We start from the raw sequence: 23841 nt of genomic DNA on the forward strand, positions 1-23841 counted from the left end.
AGGGGCCGAGAGGGAGAGAGAGAATCCCAAGCAGACTCCACACTGCCAACACAGAACCCAACATGGGGTTTGAACTCACAACTGTGGAATCATGACTTGAGCCAAAATCCCGAGTCGGATGCTTACCTGACTGAGCCACCCAGGTGCCCCTACATTACAAACTTTTAGAGGTTAATTCCCAGGAGGTATCTCCAAAGAGATTAAATCCCAGGAGGTATCAATAAGAGAAATACTGTAACCCTTGGATGCTTATTAAGTGAACATCACTAATTGCATTGTGCACATTTTCTCTTTCTCTAAGTGTGAGCCCAAGTTCCAGAAGCAAATACATCCCTCTTTATACGTAAGTGATACCGTTTCTTAATGTTTTAAAAATTACTAGATTTACATCTAAATTGTAATTGCTTTCAGCTCAGTCATGTCTGTAATTTATTGTTTAAGACAATTTATACTTTCGAACAGAGTTCTAACGTTTTGCCAGCCCAGAGCCTGCTTAATGTCAGGACTTTCATCACAGATTTGTTAAAGATTATGATAAAAGAAAGAAAGGGGGAGCGGCATTTTTTCTGTTTCCCCAAATTGGTTATTTTATGAAGTAAAATACCCTGGATGCTCCTAATATTGGGTGTTGTCAACCAGAAAGGCTTTTATACTCGATGCGGAAGATACGACGTGCTCCCTAACACTAAGTACGGGAAAATGTGTCTCCTTTTTCTTCTGAGTTTAAATGTGGCTCTCCATGGAGAAGTCGCAAGACTTCTCACCGTGTCCTCACAGTAGTAGGGCTGTGTGGGCCCCCTAATCCCACTCCCGATGGCTTCGCCCTCGTGACCTGAGCTCCTCACACCTCCTGCTCCCGTCACCTTTGGACATTAGGATTTCAACACAGGAATACGGGAGGAGCATAAACCTTCAGGTCATGGTGCCTTGGAACAGAGTAAATCCAAGAAAATGGAGGTCCTGGGCCTTTAATCTTTGCCCTTGCTGCCACCATTACTGTTGCCTCTTCTGCCCTACGATGGAGCTGACTACTCTTTCCAACTAGTGGCCCCAGCAATGGGACAAGGACACTACGCCCTCTGGCTGACAGCACCTCCGCCTTGTCTCAGGGCCCTGAAGGCACATGGCTGGGCGCCCCGGATTCCCGGGCACCTGCCCAGGTTCCCATCTCCAACAGGAGCCCAGTTGGTTCTGGCGGATGCCGGTCCCTGCCTTGCCCCCCGGGGCCAGCCTCCTGTGAAGGAGCCTTCCTGGGCTGCACAAACAGCTTCTTTCTTTGCACAAGAACACAACCCACCTGTTCCTCTCACTCTGGCCCAAACTTCAGATCACAAGAGCCTGGCAGGTGTTACTCTGTAAAAGAGGAAATCTCTTTTCATAGTTTTTTAAGGCAAATTGTTCTATCATCATGGTTATTATTATTATTGTTGCTGTTGTTGTTGTTTCAGTTTTTCACCGATTTTAGCAAATAAGATTCCCTTTGAATGTTAGGGCACTGTTTACCTCTTCTTCTGTTTTTCTTATGAAGAAACACACGTTTTCTTTTCTTGTCACGCAAACAGGGGTTGTGTGCAGTCTACAAATGCCGATGATGTTGACAACCCCTTTGGAGACATCACATCTCTCGCCAAGCCTCGGGGCTCCAGGATTCTTTATACAAACACAAGTCGGTGAGTTCCACTTGTAATTACTCCCCTTATAGTGCCATTTGGGGTGAAACATGGTGATGGGCTTTATCATAAATGAGGGAATACAAGATGGCCTGCCATCGAATGTAGTTTAAGAAGAAAGACGCCTGCTGTCCCAAAAGAAATGTAGCTCCCCACAAATGAGATCATAATTCTGTGCACTGACGGACCGGGGCGCCTTGATGCACAATAATGTAATGTATCTAATATTCCATGTTTTGCATGCATGTAAAAAATATATTCACATAAGCTATAAAGACATTTCATATATTATAAAATTTAAATATTTTATAAATATATATTTTATATATTTTAAATATTTTGTATATTTAAAATTTATATATTTCATAATATACAAAATATTATATATGGTATAAGTATATTATATCATCTATATTTTATAATATACAAATAATATATACAACAATATATTTTTCTATATAATATACTTATATAATATATAACTTATAACATGTAATATATATTATATATAAAAATTTAATTTGATATGATATAATATAATTTAAAAGTGATCATGTATAACTTATAATTTACGATATACAATATATTATACATAAGGATATAACATAAAGTTATAATATATAACTCATAATTTATAATATATTATATATGAAATTTATAAGATGACATATAACTTTATATATAAAACATATATCATATTATATAATATATTGTACATAGTATATATCTTATATAAAATAAATACAAAATATATTTAATATATAATATATAACTACATTTAATGTATACTATTTTAAGCTATATATATAATGTGTTTATGTATAATCTATATATATCTATATATACATATATATACATATATATTTGCTTTCACCAATGGGAATATGGGGGCTCAGAGGTCAGTCACTTCCCTAGGACTCACCAGATACAGCTGAAAGTTGAAATCCTGTGCTCTTTTCATGAGCCACTGAGTTGCTGACTGCCATGGATATTATCCCAGCAGTTTCTGCGGGGAGAGACAGACAAACTTGCAGATTTCATGCAAAGCCAAAGTGTGAACTACGACAGTATTTTCAATGTTAATTGATTCCTTGTTTGTTTTTTAAACATCAGTTGCTCCCATGAGACAAACAAGTTGCATTTCGCACCAGCTGTCCTTGGAACTTACTCTGTTGCCGGTTAAATTTAAGCAATGCCGTCTCCCACAATGGTCTTAAATGTCCCTGTTACCTTTTCGGACTATGTAAAGTTTTTGACCACTTGGGCAAACTATGAAGTATGTTTCGAATCTAACTTTGGTGTTAAAATATAGTTGTGTAACTTATCTCACTTAACTCTCTACATAACACACCCAAAGGAAAAGGCAAGAGAGCCTGTAAAATGCTCCAGGCACTGTGTTAAGAACTGTGGTTAACATAAAGATACAAAAGACAAAGACTTGGCCCTCACGTAGCTTAAGAATCTGAAGGGCAGATAAACGCTGTACACAAATAATTACGATAAAAAGCAGGATGAAAGAACTCCCCCCAAAAGTTAGCTTAGCGTTTTCGAAGCTCAGTAGCACAGAGAGGTCACTTTCACTCGTGAGACACATGGGATGCGTGTGACGTCTGAGCTGAGTCTTGAGGAAGGATCAGTTGGTGTGATTCTTCCATAAATTTTGCAAGGGAGTTACTGCTATTAAACAGAGTAATTCTAAAGATTTTAAAAGGATATGAGGATGGAACCACCTTAAAAATATCCTACAGGTCTAAAGGTCTAAAGATTTATTTTGTTTTTTTCTTTTGAAATGTGCCTTTAAATTCTGCAACATTTTATGAGACATGCTGGCCAAAGAATCCAAACATATTCTCTTGGGTCATTCCTCCAAGAGAATGAAGAGGGGTTTGGCAAGCATTGTAAGAATTTGATGTAAAACATCCTATTTAGCCTGAATAACTTTGGGCCGGTCTACCTCGGCTTGCTGTGGATTTCTGTTTCTGAGGAAGTGAAATTAAGCGTGGCTCCCGGAAAAGAAATTGAAGACGTTGGTTGCACTTGTCCGATTTGGCCACTAGAGGGCCACTAGGCTCGCAAAGTTTGTTTCGAATCCGGTTTCCATGTTTAAGGTCCTCTTAACCTTTTAACACAAAGAAATGGTTTTCACTTTTATTATGAAATATTAATAGATACATAAATATGTAGTGTCATAGGTAACATATAAAGTGAAATAACAAATAAAAGTATGTGTTCTCCTGCCTCGCTAAAGAAATAGTATTTGACTATTTTAGTACTTTACTAATGACTTCTAAGCCATGTGTGGGTGCCTCCCAGCCTCACCAACCAGATCCCGCTTCCCAACCCAGAAGCCACGAGTCTTTGTGCTTTTCCTTACTTTGTTTTGTAGTTTTACTACATACATGTAGATGTCTAAACAAAATATATTTTTTTAAGTTTTATTTATTTATTTTGAGAGAGAGAAAGAGAGAGACCCCATGCAAGGGAGGGGCAGAAAGAAGGAGATGGAGAATCCCACTGTCAGCACGGATCCCGACACAGGGCTTGAACTCACGAACCCTGAGATCATGACCTAAGCCAAGATCAAGAGTCAGATACCTAACCGACTGAGCCACCCAGGTGCCCCATAAAACATTTTGTTGATGTTACGATACCGCATTGAGCCGAAAGGCAATTCAATATGATGCCATTTGCATAAAATCCAAAACCCAGAAACATATAAACTTACTAACTTTGTGCTAAGGAGAGGATGTGGAAGCACCGTCCTATTCAAAAGCAAGTATCACTCTTCCTTTACTTTCTCATCATAAACTTTCTTAAAGAAAAATGTCTTCCTGATATTATTTTTAGGATTCTCCCCACAATTCATGATACTTAGTCATGGTGGAAATATGAAACCACGTTTCAGACAGTCAAGGCCACCGACTCCTAGTTCAGGTGGTTCCATTGCTGGCATCACCGATCTCCCAGAAAAGAGCAAAGGTTTGTCAAACTTCCCTCATTAATTGATTTTGTTTCCTGGCTACCAAGCCATCTGACATGGCCGGGGTTTTCAAATTGCTGGTGATTGTACTCATCGTTAAAAAAAAAAAAAAAAAAAAAAAAAAAGCTTAAAAGCTATTGTAGAACCAGATCTGATCATTACAGGAAAAAAAAAATACAGAAAAATTAGTGATGATAAAAAATAGGACCAAACTGTCTTACAAAAGCATACTCGAAGCACATAACTATCGGCGTGCTATGGAACAGCCTGTGCGAAGTCAGGATCCAAAATCCAAAACCCTGCCCTTTCCTGAGAAAATGGAGAGAGCGGCTGGAAATGGGTTTGCAGTGGACCAGCTGTTGGAGCTCCTGGGGTACCCTGTCCTGCATCTCACCTGGTCCAGCCCCTTGTCTTACCAACAAGGAAACTGAGGCGCAGGGGAGGAGACACGCATGCCCTGGTGGGAGAGCCCACTGGAGACGAGCTGGCCATGAACCCGTGCCTTCCGCCCCCACGCCTGATGCTTTCCGGACACCGCTGGCCTGTTTTCCTAAAGCAGCCAGGCACCCCCCACCGCCCCCCGACTGGGCTGTCTTCCACTAGGCTGTAATCCTTCATTTCAGAACTTTGCAGGGTTTCACATTTACTGTTTCTTCACCCAATCATCCCTGCGATGAAGCCTTTGCAAATAACGAGCACTTGTCCAAAATGGATCCCCAGGCAGGTGCTGGCCAAGGTCTGACATGGAAGAGGGTGTGTGTATGGGGGGGGGGGGGGTGCCTTCCTGCCCGTTGCTGTGGCGTGTGGCACCTTTAACAAACAAAAAACCCCCAAAGCCTTACCACAATCCAGGTTAGAGAATGGGGCTATGAATAGTAGTTCCTTACGCTGGCCAGCCGACACTTCTGCCTTTTCGGAGGGCTTTCCCGTCTACGCTCTCATTTGATTTTCAAACTAGTGTGGGGAGGCCAGAGGTGTGCCAACAGGTTCTCTCCCCATTTCACAGATGAGGAGGCCGAGGCCTGAGTGCAGGATGTGAAAAAGCCACAGGTCAGTCATCTTGGGAGGGGCCAAGAGCAGATCCTTCTCACCCCCCACCCCCCCGGGCGAGCTCCGGGGGTGGGGGGGGCCTTCTTCCCACAAGGACACGCCCTCTGCCTCCGGGGAAGTAGCAGTTCCGGGGCTCCAGCCTGTGGACAAACGAAGCCTTCCGGCTGTTTCTGTGTCTGCTTCCATTTGGAGAGATTCGAAGACCAGAGAAAGAACAAGTATAGGCACTTGACGAGGATAATGATAAACCTACAGTTGCTGAACAGATCTTGGGGCCATGACGTGTTACGCTCTGAGAAACACGGCCCCGTGACCAAAATGATCCTGGTCCTTCAGCCGCCTTCTCTCAGCCCTCCCTGAGGGCCCAGCCTTGACCCTGCCCAGCCTCTGCCTCTCCTGCTGCACCGTGCCCCGCCCCCTACAGGGGAGCTACAGTCCCCTGACCACAGCGCAGTGTGGCTCAGAGAGCTTCAGTTCAGTGGTCCAAGGTCACATGGCTGGGAGGGGCGGCCCTGAAGTTCACGGCCAGCCTCTCTGACCTCTGACCCTGTGCTGCCTTCTGTCTCCCTCTCACACGAACCCCCACCCCCGCCTTACTTTTCATCGGTGGTCTTTGCCCCACTCGGGTTTTTCCAACCTCTACATGTGCATTAAAAGTGTTCTCATTGATGCGAAAGCCATCAGGAATGGGCCTGGTTGATTTCTGCCTGGATGTGTGCCTGACACAGAACGGCTCTCAGGGCAAGATTGTCGGATCAATTTGAACTTGAATGTGCACCCACACCCTGAATAAATGCCCAGCAGCGGAAGGAAGCTGAGCTGTCCCGCCTGGGCTGGGGGCCCTGGGTGTGAGGGCACAGGGGCATCTCCCAGCAATCTGTCCGGGGCTCCTGGGTCCAGCTGGTTCTGCCACCTGCTACGACCCGGGACTTAGACTTTCTCTAAAACCTCACTTTCAGCATCCATACGATAGGCATGATCCTTAGGATCCACAACGCAGGGTCTGGCGAGAATTAAGTCCGTTTGCACAAGCATTTAAAACAGTGGCTGGGACACAGCGCGCACTCACAGGGCTTTGGTCCTGTCTGTGGACGGGGAAGAAGCTGTCTGCGTGCTGAAATCCCAACCCACATACACCCTGCCTGTGTGCCACATACAACACGCTGTCCCTGCGTTTTCTTTATTTCCTGTTTAACTTTTAATTACACACCATCTGTGCTTTCTTTTCTAAGAGGCTCACTAAATTCCTTACGTTCTAAAATTATTTAATTTGTATTTTATCATGCCAGGTTGAGCCAAAGCAGTTAGTTGCAAACTTAGGCAATAATTTCTTCACATGTGCCCGTTAATGGACAAAATCCAGGCTTCTTCTGGGGTACGGAAGAAGGTGTTTAAAGGACCAGAAGTTGTGGAGAAAGATAAAAAAATGAAGACTTCTCTTATTTTTATTCTTTTTTGATTTTTTTAAATGTTTATTTAGTTTTAAGAATGAGAGAGAGAGAGACAGAGCACAAGGCGGGAGGGGCAGAGAGAGAGGGAGACACAGAATCCGAAGCAGGCTCCAGGCTCCGAGCCGTCAGCACAGGGCCCGACGCGGGGCTCGAATTCACGAACTGTGAGATCATGACCTGAGCCCCCCAGGCGCCCCTCTACTTCTCTTATTTTTAAATGAGTTCCTGCTTTTCTCTGCTTTCCCTAAGTGGCGGAAGGGGGTCTTTGAACGTGGAACCAACCCAGAAGTCCACGCGAAAGCCTGCATAGTGTAGCACCTTGAATAGATGTCTCCTGCCCCTAGAAAATCATGTCACCTGTCAGCAGCAGGGCCGGGTCCCCCGGAGGCGACTCTATTCTTGCCAGAAGGTCAACATGTGGCACTCAAGGTGGGAAAAAAGTCCCCTTGTGATATCCCTGAAAAGGGGCAATTTGAGCAGATTTAGAAGCGGAGTGGGTGAGGACTTTCGTTTTCAAATATTTGGCAGTGTATTGAGCAGCTGAATTCTTTTCTTAAGCCTAAGCGGCTTCTCTTTAATTTAGCCTCCTGGCTCATGGTTTGTTGTTATTGGATGTGATGTAACGTAACATTATGTCATTATTATAATGTAATGTCTAATACCACTTGGCGTCAATAACCCGTGCGCCACAAGGCACGTATAGCTGTATGATGTTTTCTATCAAGTTCTTCTTTCGATTGACAAAACCGTTCCCTTCCATCTTTGACTTCTTAACTGCTCTAATGGAAGGGCTATGACTTTAGAGGCATTTCAATTCTGCAGGTGTTTTTAGGGGCAGTGGAAAAAAATATCTCACACAGAGGAAGGGGATTTCCTCTGTAACATGCATGGAAGCTTTAAAGAAGGTTTGGGGGAAAGACGTACGCATGAATAATTCTGCCTCGGTTTTTGCTACCTCTCCCTGACATACAGCTACTCTTGAAGAAAATTCCAGCAAATCCTAAAGGGCACTTCCTAGAATTTGGCAGCACTGATTTGATCACCCAAGTCCCTCCAACAGACCTGAAAATGCAACTCTGAAATAGGGATTTCCAAACCTCCATGCACAGCTTATCTAGAATTATCTAGACAGATTTTGAAGATCCTGATTCCCAAGTCACCTCCCGCCCTCCCCCTCCACCCGCACCAGTGAAATCAGAACGTCTGGGGGCTGGGAGTCAGGCATGGGTACCTTTGAAAAATCCCCGTGAGTTTCCAGTATGTGGGGACATTTGGAAACCACTGTCTGAACATCTATATAGCTGGCCTCTGCTGGATAAACCTCATAGGCTCCACCTACCGGGCTCCTATTTTAGAAATTTCTCATTGCTTTAAAATCTTGTATTTCAACTGAAATGAGTTGAGCCCCACCTAAGTGCTGAAGATCCTCTGGTTGCTTTCACATTCATTGAATCCCTTGAATCCCGGAGGAGCCTTAAAGAGGTGAATGGTGTCCTATCCCTGCTGCAGGTGACTGGGCTGGAGGGCTTCCCTCGCTGGAGGAAAATCTCACAGTTGGTTAAGGGGCACGTCAGGCTTGGAAGGGAGGCCTGGGTCCCCGTGCTTTTCCATCACCTCATTTACCTAGTCTCCCAGGATCCAGTAACGTGTACGGTTTCTTCTGCTATTGCCATCGACGTAAATTCCCTTCACTCTGTTAGAGGGGAGATACCAAGGGGCCACACCACGACCCACGTCCAGGGGTTGGGGGGGACACCCAACATCTGCAGTGGGAACTGCTACCTCGTCCCCACCAAACACATCTATAGCTGGCATCCTCACCCCCTCTCGTGGCGGAGGCACTAAGGCACCGAGAGATCACGTCTCCGGTCCAGACCTGCGAGCCGATGGGCCGATTCCCAGGGTTCGAATCTGGGCCCTGACCCTCGGGCACACACCCGCGTCGCCGCCCCCTCTCCGCCGTCTGCCCCCTCCCCTGCCACTGTAAGAAACAACGTCCCTGAAGCCCCGTGCTTTGACAATTTTTCCTCAGGCAAATGGTTCCTGGACATCTCCTTTGGTTGATTGGGTTTGTGGGAAGGCCCCAGATGCAAGCAATGCGCCCGGAGGAACCGCTCCCTTGACCGGGACAGAGGCTCGGCATTGCATTGCGTCTGTGCGTCCATCTAGAATGAGGGACCGCGCCAACATCCTGGCATACTCTCAAAGGAGTGGCCCAGGGATGGGAAACGCCAGCCGCTGAGTGAGCAGAAGGGCAACCTGTTGTCTGGCCCTGTCCCTGCTCCCAGCACATCAGCGGTGGTGATCGTCCTCCCTCCTTTTAAGCCCTGAAAGGATGCTCGGAACTCGAGTCCACAAAGATCATGTTTGAGTGAGAGCAAAGGTTTGCACACAGTAGGTTCTTGCTCCTTGAAATACAGTTTATGTATTTATTTTTCAAATGTTTTATTTATTTTTGCGAGAGACAGAGAACACAAGTGGAGGAGGGGCAGAGAGAGAGGGACAGAGGATCTAAGTACAGACTCAGTACAGACTGAGTCTAAGTACAGACTGACAGCACAGAGCCTGACTCGGGGCTTGAACTCATGAACCATGAGACCATGACCTGAGCTTAAGTTGGACGCTTAACCAACTGAGCCACCCAGGCGCCCCCTTGAAATGCAGTTTAAATTCCCTGTTGTCCCTCGCTCCTGAGGCCAAGGCCACAGGTCTTAAGCAGCAGGGGGGAACTAAACCCACACAGCCCCGCTCCAGCCTCACCTCTCCCTCAGCAAATAATTTACTTAAAGGCACTTGTGTGCAGGGGCACCTGGGTGGCCCAGCCGGTTAAGCATCTGACTTCAGCTCAGGTCATGAAGTCAGGGATCGTGAGTTCAAGCCCCACATCAGGCTCTGCGCTGGCAGCTCAGAGCCTGCTTGGGATTCTCTCTCTCCCTTTCTCTCTGCCCCTCCCCTGCTCACTCACCCTCTCTCTCAACATAAATTAAAGAAAACGAAATTACATGAAATCAGGAATGCAGTATAATAGCGACAAGAACATATTATTTTCAAATCACGGTCATGTGTCTCCTAGTGCTGGAGTCAGCACGACAGAGTCACATGTGGGGCACAGGTTGGCTGTCCTGCAAAGAACCAACGTCTGCCTTCAACGGGAGACAGCTCGGCCGCGAATCACGTCTGTAAAATACATGCCAGTTCAAAGACTAGGAAAACACGGCTGGAAAGAAGTTTCTACAGTCCTAGAGTAGGGCCACTATCGGGGCATCTCCAAGTCAGCATTTCCTGTTTGCCGGCCCGATTTCCAGCACCTTCCTTTGCACCTTTCTACGTGGGTGCTGGTGACAAGGACTCGTTCACAAATGCCTGTTTTCATTCCCTCTCTCCCCCTCCCTTTTAACTCTTTCCTTCAGCTCTGCCAATATTCCAGGATACACCGGTAAGGTTCATTTCACAGCCAGCCACCCAGCAAATTCTGATATTCCATCAACGGCCCCATCGCCAGACTCAGGAGTGCACCGGTGAGTATTAAGTCCCATCACTCAGGGCGTTCAGAGACTCCGGGCGGGGCGGGGGAGGGTCCTCATTATGGTCGTTCCGCTAAAGAACAATTAACTACAAAGAGCAAATTTACATCAGGGTGTCAAATCCAAAAGACAGAAGAGTTCATTTCCCTGCTGTGGTGGCGAAAAGGAGCCCCGTAGGAAGATACTCGGCCGCGTTAGGTAAACAGCAGGCCTGCCTCTTGGACTCACAGCTTTGCACACACACGACCCTCCTGCATCGACACCGGAACACGCCTGGGTGCATGGAACACACCCCATGAGACGCACGTTCGCTTCCCCCGAATCGCCGCCTTCCGTTTCAGAAGAGACAACATTCTTTTGAAAGTCGACATACGGTTTTAAACACCGTTTCGCAAATTGAAAGCCGGAGACGTTAGATAGAAGGTTATCGCCGACCCCGTCATTCGGAGCTGCCCGAGAGGAGCTGCGCGCTGCTGCTCGTTATGACTCAAATTTGAAAACATTTGATGGAAGTCCCGGCCTCACAAACAAGATGACGGTTTTGAAAAATGCAAACTCAGAGGTCTTAACCAGGTCCAGTCGCTGGCTCCCGCAAAGAAATAAACTACCCCAGTAGGTCCCTGTGCATCCTGGAGGCGGAGGGAGGCGGTGCTCCCTCGCTACCCCCCAGAGGGTGCCTTTTCTCCTTTTGGTCTTAGCAAACATTTATTGGGCATCTGCTCTGGGCCCAGGCGCTGTTCGAGGCACTGAGCGCCCGGGCTGAACAGACACGAGGCTCGCTTTCAGGACCTTATGTGCCGGTGTGACCGACAGAGGGCACAGACGCCCACAAGTCACTGGGGGAATAAGATGATTTCAGCAAGTGCAGTGAAGGAGAAAAGGCGGGGAGACGCCGTAGCCAGTGCCTGGACAGGGTGCTGATTTAGCTCAGCGGTCAGAGAGGGCTTTCTGAGGAGGTGACCCTCAGGTGGGTGTCCTCCCGGGTTTCTTACCTGTTCTGAAAGGCAGCAAGGGTAAAGGGACTCCTGGGCCCAGGTGGGCAGTTGGTATGGCTGTGTGCTAGTCCCCAGGAAGTCACAGGAGTTAGACCCAGTTTGCATGGAGCTCACGGGCTAGCGGTGAGCAAGAAACACACCGCTGGAGTCCGAGAATGACAAGTGTCACCACAATCGTGTCCCTGACGTGGGTGAGCTCTTCCTCTCCACCGGGCTACCCAAGTGCTTTGCGCTTAACTGACCCACCTCCCCAACCCAGAAAGCCTGTGAGGAAGATGCTCTTGTTTTCCCGTTTTACGGGTGAGGAAAGGGAGGCAGACACAAGGTTCTAGGCGAATTCTAGGAAGGCTTCATGGAGGAAGGGTTACTTTGGATGAGGGCCCTTGGTCTCATAGATATTTGGGGGGCCAGGCTGCGTGTGGCAAGGCTGGCTTCCTCCAGGGATCCCACACACAAAGGCCCTCACTACGCAACTGTGGACCACAGGAGAGCCTCGTGTGGCCCTGTGTCTGAGGCACCCAGATCATTCCACACCCTGTGCACAGGACCCGGTTCCTCAGGCAGGGACCAAGAGGGGGACGTGCCTGCTGACACAGGGCTTCCTCAACTGATCTAAATTCTGGGTTTGCTGATTGCTTAGGCTCTGGGCCATCTGACGAGATGCATTTTGAAGGAGGACATTGGCTTTCTAGGCTAGTGTTTTGCATCCAACCAGTTTTCTCTCAAGACACATTTTCAAAGGTCACAGGTCCAGTCGCAAAGGCAGGACTGACAGAAATTGAGACAATTAGTGTAATTTTATTTCATTGAAGGGCCCAAGGAAGCAATGGCACAATTAAATGCATCCTAATGTCTGTCGTAAAGACGTAGCTCCCAGAAGGCTGGAAAAACACACCGTGTCTGAGCGGTTAATGATGGAGGAGAGGCCCGATGATGTTTTCCCAGGGCAATGCCAACCTTATTCATCTCTTGCCTTCTTCCTTCAGGATCCACCTTCTCTCCCCAAATGTCTCGGGCCGCATCCCTGACGCCCTGTTGGTATAGCATGTTTCCACAGCCACAGGATCTAGCTGTCCAGTGTTCTACTATGTCCCAAAGAAGTCTGTATTTCTTTTTTTATTTTTTTAAAATGTTTATTTACCATTGAGAGACAGAGAGATACAGAGCATGAGCAGGGGAGGGGCAGACAGAGACGGAGATACAGAATCGGAAGCAGGCTCCAGGCTCTGAGTTGTCAGCACAGAGTATGACGGGGGGCTCGAACTCACAAACTAGGAGATCATGACCCAAGCTGAAGTCAGACGCTTAGCCGACTGACCCACCCAGGTGCCCTGAAGCCTGTATTTCTAAGTGGAAAACATCCTCCACTGTTACTGCTACTGTTATGACTATTTCTAGTGTTACCAGTGCTGCTCCTGCTGTTGCTAATGTTACTACTGCTGTTCCTACTTGAGAAAAGAACTTGAGTCTTCAGCCACACCCTCCAGCCCAGGTTTAGGCCCCTTGCTGACCCCCCGGGAAGCCCCCACACTCGCCCCCCATATCCTGCACACACACCACTGTCATCTTGCTGCCTCAGAGTGGGGACCGAGGACCCTCCGAGGCAGCTTCTCTGGGGTTCTTATTCTTGGGGTTCACAGAGGCTCTGGAGACACAGAGGCAGCACCCAAGGGTGACAAGGAAGCGACCAACTCCTGTTGGGCCAGGTGCCCAAATCTCCATCCCTGTGCCCACCCCTAATGGCTGCACCTGCAGGCACTGGGGCTTGGCAGTGAGGAAGCGGTGGGGTGCTCAGATTTTACAAAGCACTCTCTGGGGTGCCGGGTGGCTCAGTGGGTTAAGCATCTGACTCTTGATCTCTGCTCAAGCCCCATGTCAGGCTCTGCACTGACTGTGTAGAGCCTGCTTGGGATTCTCTCTCTCTCTGTCTCTCTCTCTCTCTCTCTCCCCCCTTCCCCCCCCTCAAAATAAATAAATAAGCATTGAAAAAATAAAAATAAATAAATGAAGATAGAAAGCATTCTGTAACATGAGGAGGCACCCGTGATCAGAGAAAACCGGACCTTGGAGATTCTCCGTCATGAAATATGTCCTCTCAATTTTGTGACACCATATGTCCTGTAACTTTGCTAGAACTTTCTTGTGGAAGTGCGAGTCCGGGTCGGGTCTCTGATGAGTATCTTGAGAACTGAGTGAGCTGACTTCCTTCTGATGGCGTCTGCCTGACCCTCTGCGTCTTTTCTGTTGTTTCTGAGAGGCTGCATGCACACGGGCACGCGCTGGGCACTCCTGGACCCGGGCTCCGGCATGCACCCTCCCTGCCGGCCTGGAGCCCACCTCTGCCGCTGCCCCGTGGGCGCCTGCAGCCCACCCCCAGGCGAGCCGGTCCCCTGGCCTCTCCCCCACTCCCACATCAGAGCCTTTTCTCCCACCAGGGCCTCCATCTCCTTCCCCCTCCAAGACGAGTTCTTTCTTCCAAAAGCTTCATCCTTCCCTCGGAGCGCTTGGCCCTCTCTAGCCCTGCCCCCCACTCTTGCTTGAGGAGAAACCCAGCCACCACTCCCCACCCCAGCTCCTCCCTCCACCCCCTCACCCCCTCCCCCCACCCCCGCCCCACCCCAGCCACCTCTGTGCTGTAGAAATCAAAGATGTCCTCTCTGAGCAGACATTTCTCTGCCCTCCTTCCTCTCCCTTCTAAGCTTCTTTCAGAGGGAAACACCCAGTCTCCCTTTCCAGTCTGCCTCCCGCACCCTCCCCACCCACTCTCCCTCATGCTCCTGCAGTCTACATGCAGACATCGCTGGTCAACCAAAATGCACCTGCCCCCAGACAGCAGGCTGGTTAAGACCACCAGGAGAGGAGGGGCCGTGCACCCCTCGTGGTGCAGAGTTCCCGGTGGGAGACCATTGTGCCGGGTTGGGATTAAGTGAGCTAGGCCTTGAATGCCAATGCCAAGGGGCTGACGTCCATGTGGTCCCAGTAACAGGTTTTGAGCCAGGTGTACAGGCCCCCAGTTGCATTTTAGAGTGGTATTGAGACGAGACGCAGAACAGCAAGGAGGGAGAGGAATGGATGAGACTGAAGTGAGGGAGAGCGCAGGGGTGGATGAGACGGGGGTTGTGAATCTCCCATTCGGAGAGCATGAGAATGCACACAGGGGCTTCTCCTGCCTGCCGCTTCCATCACAGGGCAGCGTCCCCTGTGCGTTCCCTCATGCCGCAAGGCCACCTTCACAGAAGCTTGAGTTTGCACCCCAGCAGCCATTTTCCACGACACAATAAAAAACCATGACTTCACGATAATCATAGCGTGTTTTTTTTTAATTTTTTTTAATGTTTATTTATTTTTGAGACAGAGAGAGACAGAGCATGAACGGGGGAGGGGCAGAGAGAGAGGGAGACACAGAATCGGAAGCAGGCTCCAGGCTCTGAGCCATCAGCCCAGAGCCTGACACGGGGTTCGAACTCACGAACCGTGAGATCGTGACCTGAGCTGAAGTCAGACATTCAACCGACTGAGCCACCCAGGCGCCCCTATCATAGCATGTATTAAAAAGCCACTTTGGGTTGAGTTGCTGTGCACTCCGTAACTTTTGCCACGTATGAACACCGCATTGTGTGTGTGTGTGTGTGTGTGTGTGTGTGTGTGTGTGATTCAAACGGCAGCAAAAGTGACCCTGGCTGTATGCAGTCGTTCAAGAGAGTTGGCATGGCCTGTGTCCACCCTGGGAAGACCGCCTCTGGGCATGAACAGTGATTGGGAAAGCATTGTTTGTGTAGCGTTCTACGTATTTAGTTATCTTCTTTCAATTCTTGCAACACAGAGAGCATTTTTCCCGCTGGGTAAATGAGCCAACGAAGACACATGTGAGGTTGAGCATGTCCTGTGAGAGCAGTCAGCTTAACCCCGCTGGCAGGGGGAAACCGAATCCCAGCCCTGCGTGTGGCCGGTCCCACCCTGCCCTGAGCCTCTCCCCACGAGCCCTGTGCCCTCCCACGCCGCTCTCCCTGTACCCCTTCTTCATCTACCAGCCTGCTTTCATCACAACCCACTTAACTCCTCCCTGACATAGACTGTGGGAGGGGAAGGTGGGGAGGACTTCCTTCCCCAGCCCAGAGAGGTGACTCTTCCTCTCTGTTCCCGTTGTCCCAGCCTCACCCGCACAGAAGCTTCGTGCTGTAACTTTTGATTACTTCCTTTTGACTACATTTTCTATATTCTTAGCGCCTACTGTAATTCTAGGCACAGAGTAGACTTTCAGTCGATGAAACTGATTGCAATGCTACGCACATAATGCAATAAATGAAACCGAAGGCAAATAAAGGAAATAAACGAAACGATGCACACAAGGATGAATCATTCCCAGTCTCCGTGTGCTCTCCTGACCCTCATTCTCCACCCTGAACATGTGTCTCACTGGAAAATAGATAAGGTTATGTGTTTTTATGTTTATCGTATGGGTCATTTTCTTTCTTTTTTTTTCCCCTGCCACCCTGTGACAGCATCTTACGGAAAGAAATGGCTGTTGACCTCTTCCGTCATCAGGCACCGCTGTCTCGAATGGTCACAACTGTAAAACCCTACAATCCCTTCAATAAGAAGGACAAGGAAAGTGTAGGCTACTGACAAATGCCTGCCCTCTGAATGGGACTTACAATCTTCAGCCTTGGGGAGGCACTGTGCATGGTGCAATGGGGAAATAAAAAAAACCCAGGCATGTTCTGGGTGTGTCTGTAGAGGTCTGATGAAATCCGGTGTTCTTTTCTGCCTGAGGCAGAGTGTCCTCGACCCCAACCTCAGTTCCTTGCCTGACCAGGGCTTGGAATGCCAGCACTCCATGACGGCAGCCAAGGTTTTCGGGAAGCCATCAGTAGCAATGGTTCTATTTCTAGAAGATTCCTCTTTAGAGTTGGAATGCCAGGCCTACCTAGAGGGTTCATGTCTTGACCAAGTTAATGCAGTGATTGTAACTGTAGAGCATAGATCACAAAGTTGGTTACCATAGACTATCCAATCAAAACCCCATATGTTCTGAATGGGAAAACTGAGTGGCTGGGAGAGAAAGTGGGGGTGTTCCTTCCATAGAGGGCATCACACGGGGGCAAGATCTAGGATAAAGGACAGAACCATCCCTTGCCTGGCTGTTGTATTTCTCTTTCAGGAAAAAAGAAGCAGGGGCACCTGGGTGGCTCAGTCGGTTAAGCGTCTGACTTCGGCTCAGGTCATGATCTCGTGGTTTGTGAGTTCGAGCCCCACATCGGGCTCTGTGCTGATAGCTCAGAGCCTGGAGCCTGCTTCCAATTCTGTGTCTCCCTCTCTCTCTGCCCTCCCCAACTTGTGCTCTGTCTCTGTCTATCAAAAATAAATAAAATGCAAAAAGAAAAAACATTTATAAAGAAAAAGAAAAAGAAAAAAAGCATCCCCGCAGGCTCCATGAGGCCCAAGGGACAGAAGTGACCAGTCCCATCTACTTTAGGGTCAGTGTGTGGACCTTGGCCAGACAGAGCACCAGCTCCAGAGTCACTCAAGGGTGAATGTGGGCCATACAGGACCCCTCCAGCCTCCCAAATATAGTTTTACTGGTATACATGTAAAGTTTATTTATATCTGCCTACCCATATCCATAGGTCCTGTCAAGAGTTTATAACGTGCTCTCTCAAATCTTAGCTCATTTGACCCCACAACCCCCCGCAGCAGGCATTTTACAAATACCTTGCTACTTGATGAAACAAACAGAAACAGAAAAAAGGCGGGGGGGGGGGGGAGGGGAGTTCACCCTATGTTCCTATATGTTCCTAGGCTTTTCAGAAGGATTTTTCAGGGTTTCTTCCTGCTTTCTTCTTCCAAGGGCTTCCAAGAGATAGCATATCAAGCAAACGTGTATAAGCTCTGCTCATTCCTTTGAAAAAGGGCAAAATTGGCTGTTTTTGTTTGGGGATGGGGTATTGCCTCAGTCGACCTCTACAGATCTGGATGTTGGCTCCCCAGACCCTCTGTATGAGCTGCCATTCCTTCCAGAACAGGCAGGAAGGCACGCGTCCATTTGTCCTGGGAAGTTGACTTGCTTTCACAGAAAAGGAATGACTTCACCTGAACCTAATCTCGTGGCCTAATTATTCTCAGAACAAGCAATTCTGTTTGAAAAAAAAAAAAAAAATCAGACCAAAACAGAAATCTTCATCTCTGGAAGATTCTCACCCAAACACAAATGGGAAGGATTAGCCCTGTCCAGGAAATAGATTAATGCAGGTATCAGAGATTACGTTCTGTGGTAAACATCCCTGGCAGGCCACTTTGTCAGGAGGCGTTATCGCTCAAAGTCTGAGGCACCTGTTTGTTCTTCTGGGCTTTTCTATGGCAGAACACCAGTGGCACCTGATCTTGGCATTCTGCAGGCTACGATAACCATTTCCATCCTCTACAGTGCAGGTAACCGGACACCTATCAGAGCGCCGAGCACCTTCCAAGCTGCTTCTAGAACGATGCTGGCTTTGTCCGCAGCATCTTCAGGCAACAGCCAGCACGAGAGACTTTGCACAAAAACTAGCTCAGTCTGCTTTCTCATGAAGACAATTAAAATCCTGCTCACCACAGATCTAGAATCCCAGGCCGACATAGAAATACCAGCTGCTAGAAACTCCTGGCCTTGCTTGTGAGGGTAAGTTGTATTATTTGGGTTTCCCTGGTCAGAGTTCAGTGGAAACTCATAAAAATCAAGGGCAATGGCTTCAGGGATAGTCACCTGCTCTTCAAGATCTGACCTCTGGTCTTGGATTATTCTGATGCACTGGGAGCCAACATATCTACACCTGCTTAGATGAGCCATTTCCCTTGGCTCCCTTCCTTACAGCACAGGATGCCCTACATTACTCTCTTGGCTTTTATCTATCCCCAGGGATGGACCAAACACAGAGAACCTTAAAGTTTCCATAAAACTTAGGTGGCAGAGAATGTTCAAAAAATTTTAAATCTTTCACCCATAACAGAAAATGCATGCTAAAATGCATATTTTAGAAGAAAAAGATATGACAATTATAAACTATTATAAATACATTACTCAAGCTCGATAATATGAAAAGTATGATACCCATGATAGAGGAGAGGAAATCTAGAAACAAATGGATAAAGAAATTATGTTAACCCCCCGAGTACAGGATATATTTGTTTGGATAGATGATATTGAGACAACTACATAGAATCAAAACAGAAAAATAGATCCATCCAGGTCCCACCCGTAAGTCAAAAGTAAGTTGCACCCATAAATCAAAAATAGAGCTTCAAATGGGTAATTTACAGCCTCAGATTACCTGGAATTTCAGGAGAATTGGTTTATTAGGTGGAGGAAAATTTTTCCAAAGACCACTGAAGCCAGAAATTATGAAGAAAAAAAATAACTACTTTAACTTAAAAAAACAACACCAAAATCTTTTTAAGAAAAACTTGTTGACAAAATATGTCAGACAAAATTTCATATCCTCACTGTAAAAACAGTCCATGTTTGGGGAATGAAAAAGACTACACCAATAGAAACAAGGCAACCAAGGCAAAAGACATTAACAAGTACATTAAAAAAATAACAACTATAAATGGCGGGGTGCCTGGGTGGCTCAGTCAACCAAGTGTCAGACTCTTGATTTTGGCTCAGGTCATGATCTCACGGTTTGTGGGATTGAGCCCCACGTCAGGCTCTGCGCTGACAGTACGGAGCCTGCTTGGGATTCTCTCTCTCCCTCTCTCTCTGCCCCTCTCCTGCTCACACACTCTCTCTCCCTCTCAAAATAAGTAAACAGTAAGAAGAAAAGAAATATAAATGGCCAATGGACAAAGAAATATTGACCCTTCAGGAGTATTAGAGAAATGTGGTATTTCATTTTCCACCCACAGATCAGTACTGGTAAGAAAAGACCCATAGCTTTGTTTTCTGTAAGTAGGATTTGACAAAGCTAAGCCCCTCTCCAGAGGGCCCTCGGCAAGATGTTTCCAGAGTTTTCCAAGTGGCCAAGGTTCAAACTCAGCAATTTTCCTTTTAGGATTTTGTCAAGCAAGTAATTACGCCAGTGAGTAAATATGTTTATATAAAGAAATTGAAAGTGTGGCAACTTATGACAGAGAAGAATTAGAAACAACTTAATACCAATTGAGAGAAAATTTAATAAATTGTGCTACATGAATAAACTAAATATATGTGTTTAAAAGATAGTGGACGTCTATATTATCATGGAAAGATATACATGCAATTATTGGTACCTGTAAAAAGCAGATTTTACAGAAGGGCGCCTGGGTGGCTCAGTCATTTAAGCATCCGACACTTGATTTCAGTTCAGGTCATGGTCTTGCGGTCCATGGTCTGAGCCCCACGTTGGGCTTTGTGCTGACAGCTTGGAGCCTGCTTGAATTCTCTCTCTCTCTCTCTCTCTCTCTCTCTCTGCCTCTCCCCCACTCACGCTCTCTCTCTCTCTCATAAATAAACAGTAATAAATAATTTTAAAAGCATATTTTACAATAGTACATATTTAATTATCTCATTTTCATTTCAAATGGCTATGCAGAATAATGTGGGGAGATGTAAAACACATTAGTAGTAATTCTGTATTTTTATACTGTTGTAGTGACATGTGTTTCTTTAAAACTGGAAAATTTGAAAAGTTGTAAGACCCTATCCCTAAAACTCTCCAAAACCCCTTAAAACAGAAACTGTGAGAATTTTTCCTTTATGAATTTAGTACCAGGAAGATATTTGTCCCTCCTGCAGAACTGGTGTCCGAGTAGGAGAATTATGTAAGCCACCTACCTCAACCTTTTCTAAAATTTGGTGGTTTGTCATATAGGTAGGTGTGAAATTACATAGTTACCCTAAATGGAAAATGCTAAAATGGAAAGTGCTTCCATTTTCCCATGTCTGCCAGGAAGCCCAAGGCCGAATTCAATCAGTAGATTAACTCAGAGATGCTGACAAACTCAAGTCAGGGTTCCACGTTCAAAACCGAGAGCCGAAGGAGCCTCCTGAGTCATTCTGGGACGTGCTGCCGTCTGAGAACCTGACTCCGTACCTGCTTTTTCCCCTCACCACAGAGTTTCAGATTTTCCTGTTTCGATTATAAGATCCCCCTGATATTAGGAGATGCCTAACCCTTGGGGGAAATCAATAGGTCACAGATCACATTAGACATGCTTAACGTGTTTCTCGTTAGTGTTTCCCCGCACCAGAGGGAGCACTGACCCATGGAAGGAAAACCCACGCCTGGGCAGTGCAGTGAAAACTACCCCACTGTCTTCGTGGTCCATCACCCTCCCGCCCTGATGCTGCTGGGAGGAGGTTGTCACCAGGAGAGGTGCCGATTACCTGGTGGAGGCCTAAACTGACCACCCAGGATTATGTTGTAATAAATGAAAATTTTCTTTTTAAAAACATTTTTAAGTTTATTTATTTTGAAAGAGACAGTGGGAGTGGGGGGGGGAGGGGCAGAGAGAGAGAGGGAGAGAGAGAATCCCAGGCAGGCTCTGCGATGTCAGCCCAGAGGAGCCTGATGTGGGGCTAGAAGCCACAAAACCATGAGATCATGACCTGAGCCGAGACCAAGAGCTGAATGCGTAACCAACTGAGCCACCTAGGCACCCCTAAATGAAAATTTTCTAAATGAGCTCTACTTGTTCCCTTTAGTCTATGCCAGACCGAATTATTCTCATCTCTGGGAATCACAGAGTTCTGCATTATAATCAATACACCGCTAAAGAAGAAACCTGCTAAATAGTTACAATTAACTGGGGTGCCTGGGTGGCTCAGTAGGTTAAGCGTCGGTCTTGGGCTCAGGTTATGATCTCTCAGGTCATGAGGTCTGGCCCCGTGTCGGGCTCGGAGATCAGAGCTTGGAGCCCCCTTTGGATTCTGTGTCTCCTTCTCTCTCTGCCCCTCCCCCACTCACACTCTGTCTCTCTCTCTCTCTCAAAATACAAATATTAAAAAAGTAAATAAATAAATAGTTACAATTAACTAAGGGACCAGTGTGTTTCTCTGCAAAACATATTTTCAGGATCAATTTTCAATTTTAATTTTAATTAATTTGTTTTTTAAAGTTAATTTATTTATTTTGAGAGAGTGTGTGGGGAAGGGCAGGGAGAGAGGGAGAGAGAGAGAAAGAGAGAGAATCCCAAGCAGGGTCCTCGCTGCCAGCGCAGAGCTCGACTTGTGGATTGAACTCACAAACCGTGAGATCATGACCTGAGCTTAGCCAACTGAGCCACCCAGGCGCCCCAGCATCAATTTTCTAAACATCTGCTTCGAAGGCGGTGTTTTCTAATTTCCAGTCTCAGTGAAGAAGGTTTCAGAATCAGCCTGAATGGGCTCCAAGTCTCAGCTCCCACACTCTCCAGGTGACCCCTCCCTGCCCCGAGACACAGCTTCCGAGAAGAAAAGGACAGCAGCCCGACAGACCCATTTTCCTGACTTTGTGTTCACGGCAAATCCTTGTGCTTTCTATCTAGATGCTCTACTGCGGTCTTCTCGAAGCACTTGTATGTTTTCCTTCTGGCTGGTTTTGAACGTGCTCACAAGTGCCCTCTGCAGAGCACATCCCATCTTTCAAAGCTGGTTCCTCACACTCTAGCGAAAACCAACACTGAAAGGTCGTGCCGCCCTGTTCACGGGACCCGCTGGTCATGATGAACAGGAAGAGGCTGCTTTCCTGTGCCGCCCACCCAGAGTGGGTCTCCGGGGCAAACCCCACAGCTTCTACTTTGTCAACCGTAAATGAAAACAGCTTTACCGCCTCGCTTTCACACTTTGGACATAAAAGCCACGAAGTGTCAGTAGAAATCTATGTTTCCAGTGTTGGCAGACTGTTTTCATGTGTCTTTTGTGGGCAGCACCACAAGATACAACATAGAGGAGGCTCGTCAATGTGCTAGGGGGTTCAGAGGGGGCCGGTGTGGGGTCCCTGGGGTCATAAGGTCCTTGGCAGGAAGTGTCCAGGGGGTCTGCAGGGAAGATCGATGTTGGGAGGGGGGGTGATCCAGGTCTAGGCAGGCCCCCAGGCAGGGTTGGGAGCTTCCGGGCAGGTCAAAGCAGGGCCAGGGAAAACCCAGTCAGACGAACTGGAAAGAGGAGGTCCTGGAACCGTGTGGCATAATTTCTGCAGATGAGAGAGTCATCTGCATACCCAAACTGGCATGTTGGGTAAACACCCCCAGCATTTAATGGTTTAGGGCCACTTGAATATACTCAATTACTTAAGATGACAAAGGCAGCAAAAATCTTCCCTGAGAGGGTTACTAAGTCACTGCGCTTCGAGCCAGGGGTCTTGTGGGTCCTTCCTGAGATGGCTATGAGGCCACTGTGAGCCATGGCAGACGCCGCATTCAGACATTGGAGCAAGACTAAGAGGGCAAGATCCACAACTGCTTTTGATGCCAGAGGGAGAGGATGCAGACTGGTTTCTAAGGGAACAACAGTCCTTCTGTCCTCTCTGCTCTCCGTTATTCTGGGTGGTGTGGCCCCCACTTGGGCTCAGCTCTAGGGGCTTCCATCCACTTTACACTGGACTCTGCCCACAACGTGGACCTGGTGGGAGAAAATGCTGGCACTCAACGACTTGGGAGGAGGTTCACGGTTCTAAACATCGACCATGTTTCGATGGCAGATTTGGACCTATGAGGTACTAACTGCCATGACCAACACCAATGCAAATGGAGGGGCATTCAGCCTCAAAGCCAGTGACATGCTCAAGCTAGCATACCCCATGGCAATACAGCTGCCTGGCACTCTGACAGATGGCTTTCTGCTCTCACCTTTATTGTCATCTAGATACACACTAAATGTATAATCCTTTAAAAATTCAAGTAAATTACCTGAAATAATCTAGAATTTAAAGGTATTTAAAGTGCTACAGCAAATCAGAATCTGAATCCTTGTATGAAAATATTGGAATCTATCTATCTATCTATCTATCTATCTATCTACCCATGCATCTGTCCGTTTATCCATCCATCCATCCATCCATCCATCCACCCACCCACCAATCTGTCTGTTTATCTGTCCATCCATCCATCCATCCATCCATCCATCCATCCATAAGTGCATCTGTCTATCATCTATCTATCTATCTACTAGCTATCTAATCTATCACCTACCCATCCATCCATCCATAAGTGCATCTATTATCTATCTATCTATCT

General features: G+C 47.2%; 1 protein-coding gene across 3 annotated transcripts in view; it reads left to right on the forward strand.

Moving 5' to 3' along the window:
* Positions 1-16408, forward strand: part of SPATA48 (spermatogenesis associated 48) — a 52259-nt gene extending 35851 nt beyond the window's left edge. The window contains exons 6-9 of one of the 3 annotated variants that reach the window (XM_042927561.1): positions 302-343; positions 1563-1670; positions 10562-10669; positions 16173-16408. In XM_042927561.1, coding sequence (XP_042783495.1) covers positions 302-343; positions 1563-1670; positions 10562-10669; positions 16173-16296 — 382 coding nt within the window. In that variant the 3' untranslated portion in view covers positions 16297-16408. Of the gene's footprint in view, positions 1-301; positions 344-1562; positions 1671-5656; positions 6305-10561; positions 10670-10787; positions 11264-16172 lie in introns of those variants that run through there. The other 2 variants (XM_042927560.1, XM_042927562.1) reach the window with 2 other exon arrangements.
* The last annotated feature ends 7433 nt before the right edge of the window (positions 16409-23841 follow it).

This window comes from Panthera leo, chromosome A2 (genome assembly GCF_018350215.1).
Source record: "Panthera leo isolate Ple1 chromosome A2, P.leo_Ple1_pat1.1, whole genome shotgun sequence".
Taxonomy (NCBI): domain Eukaryota; kingdom Metazoa; phylum Chordata; class Mammalia; order Carnivora; family Felidae; genus Panthera; species Panthera leo.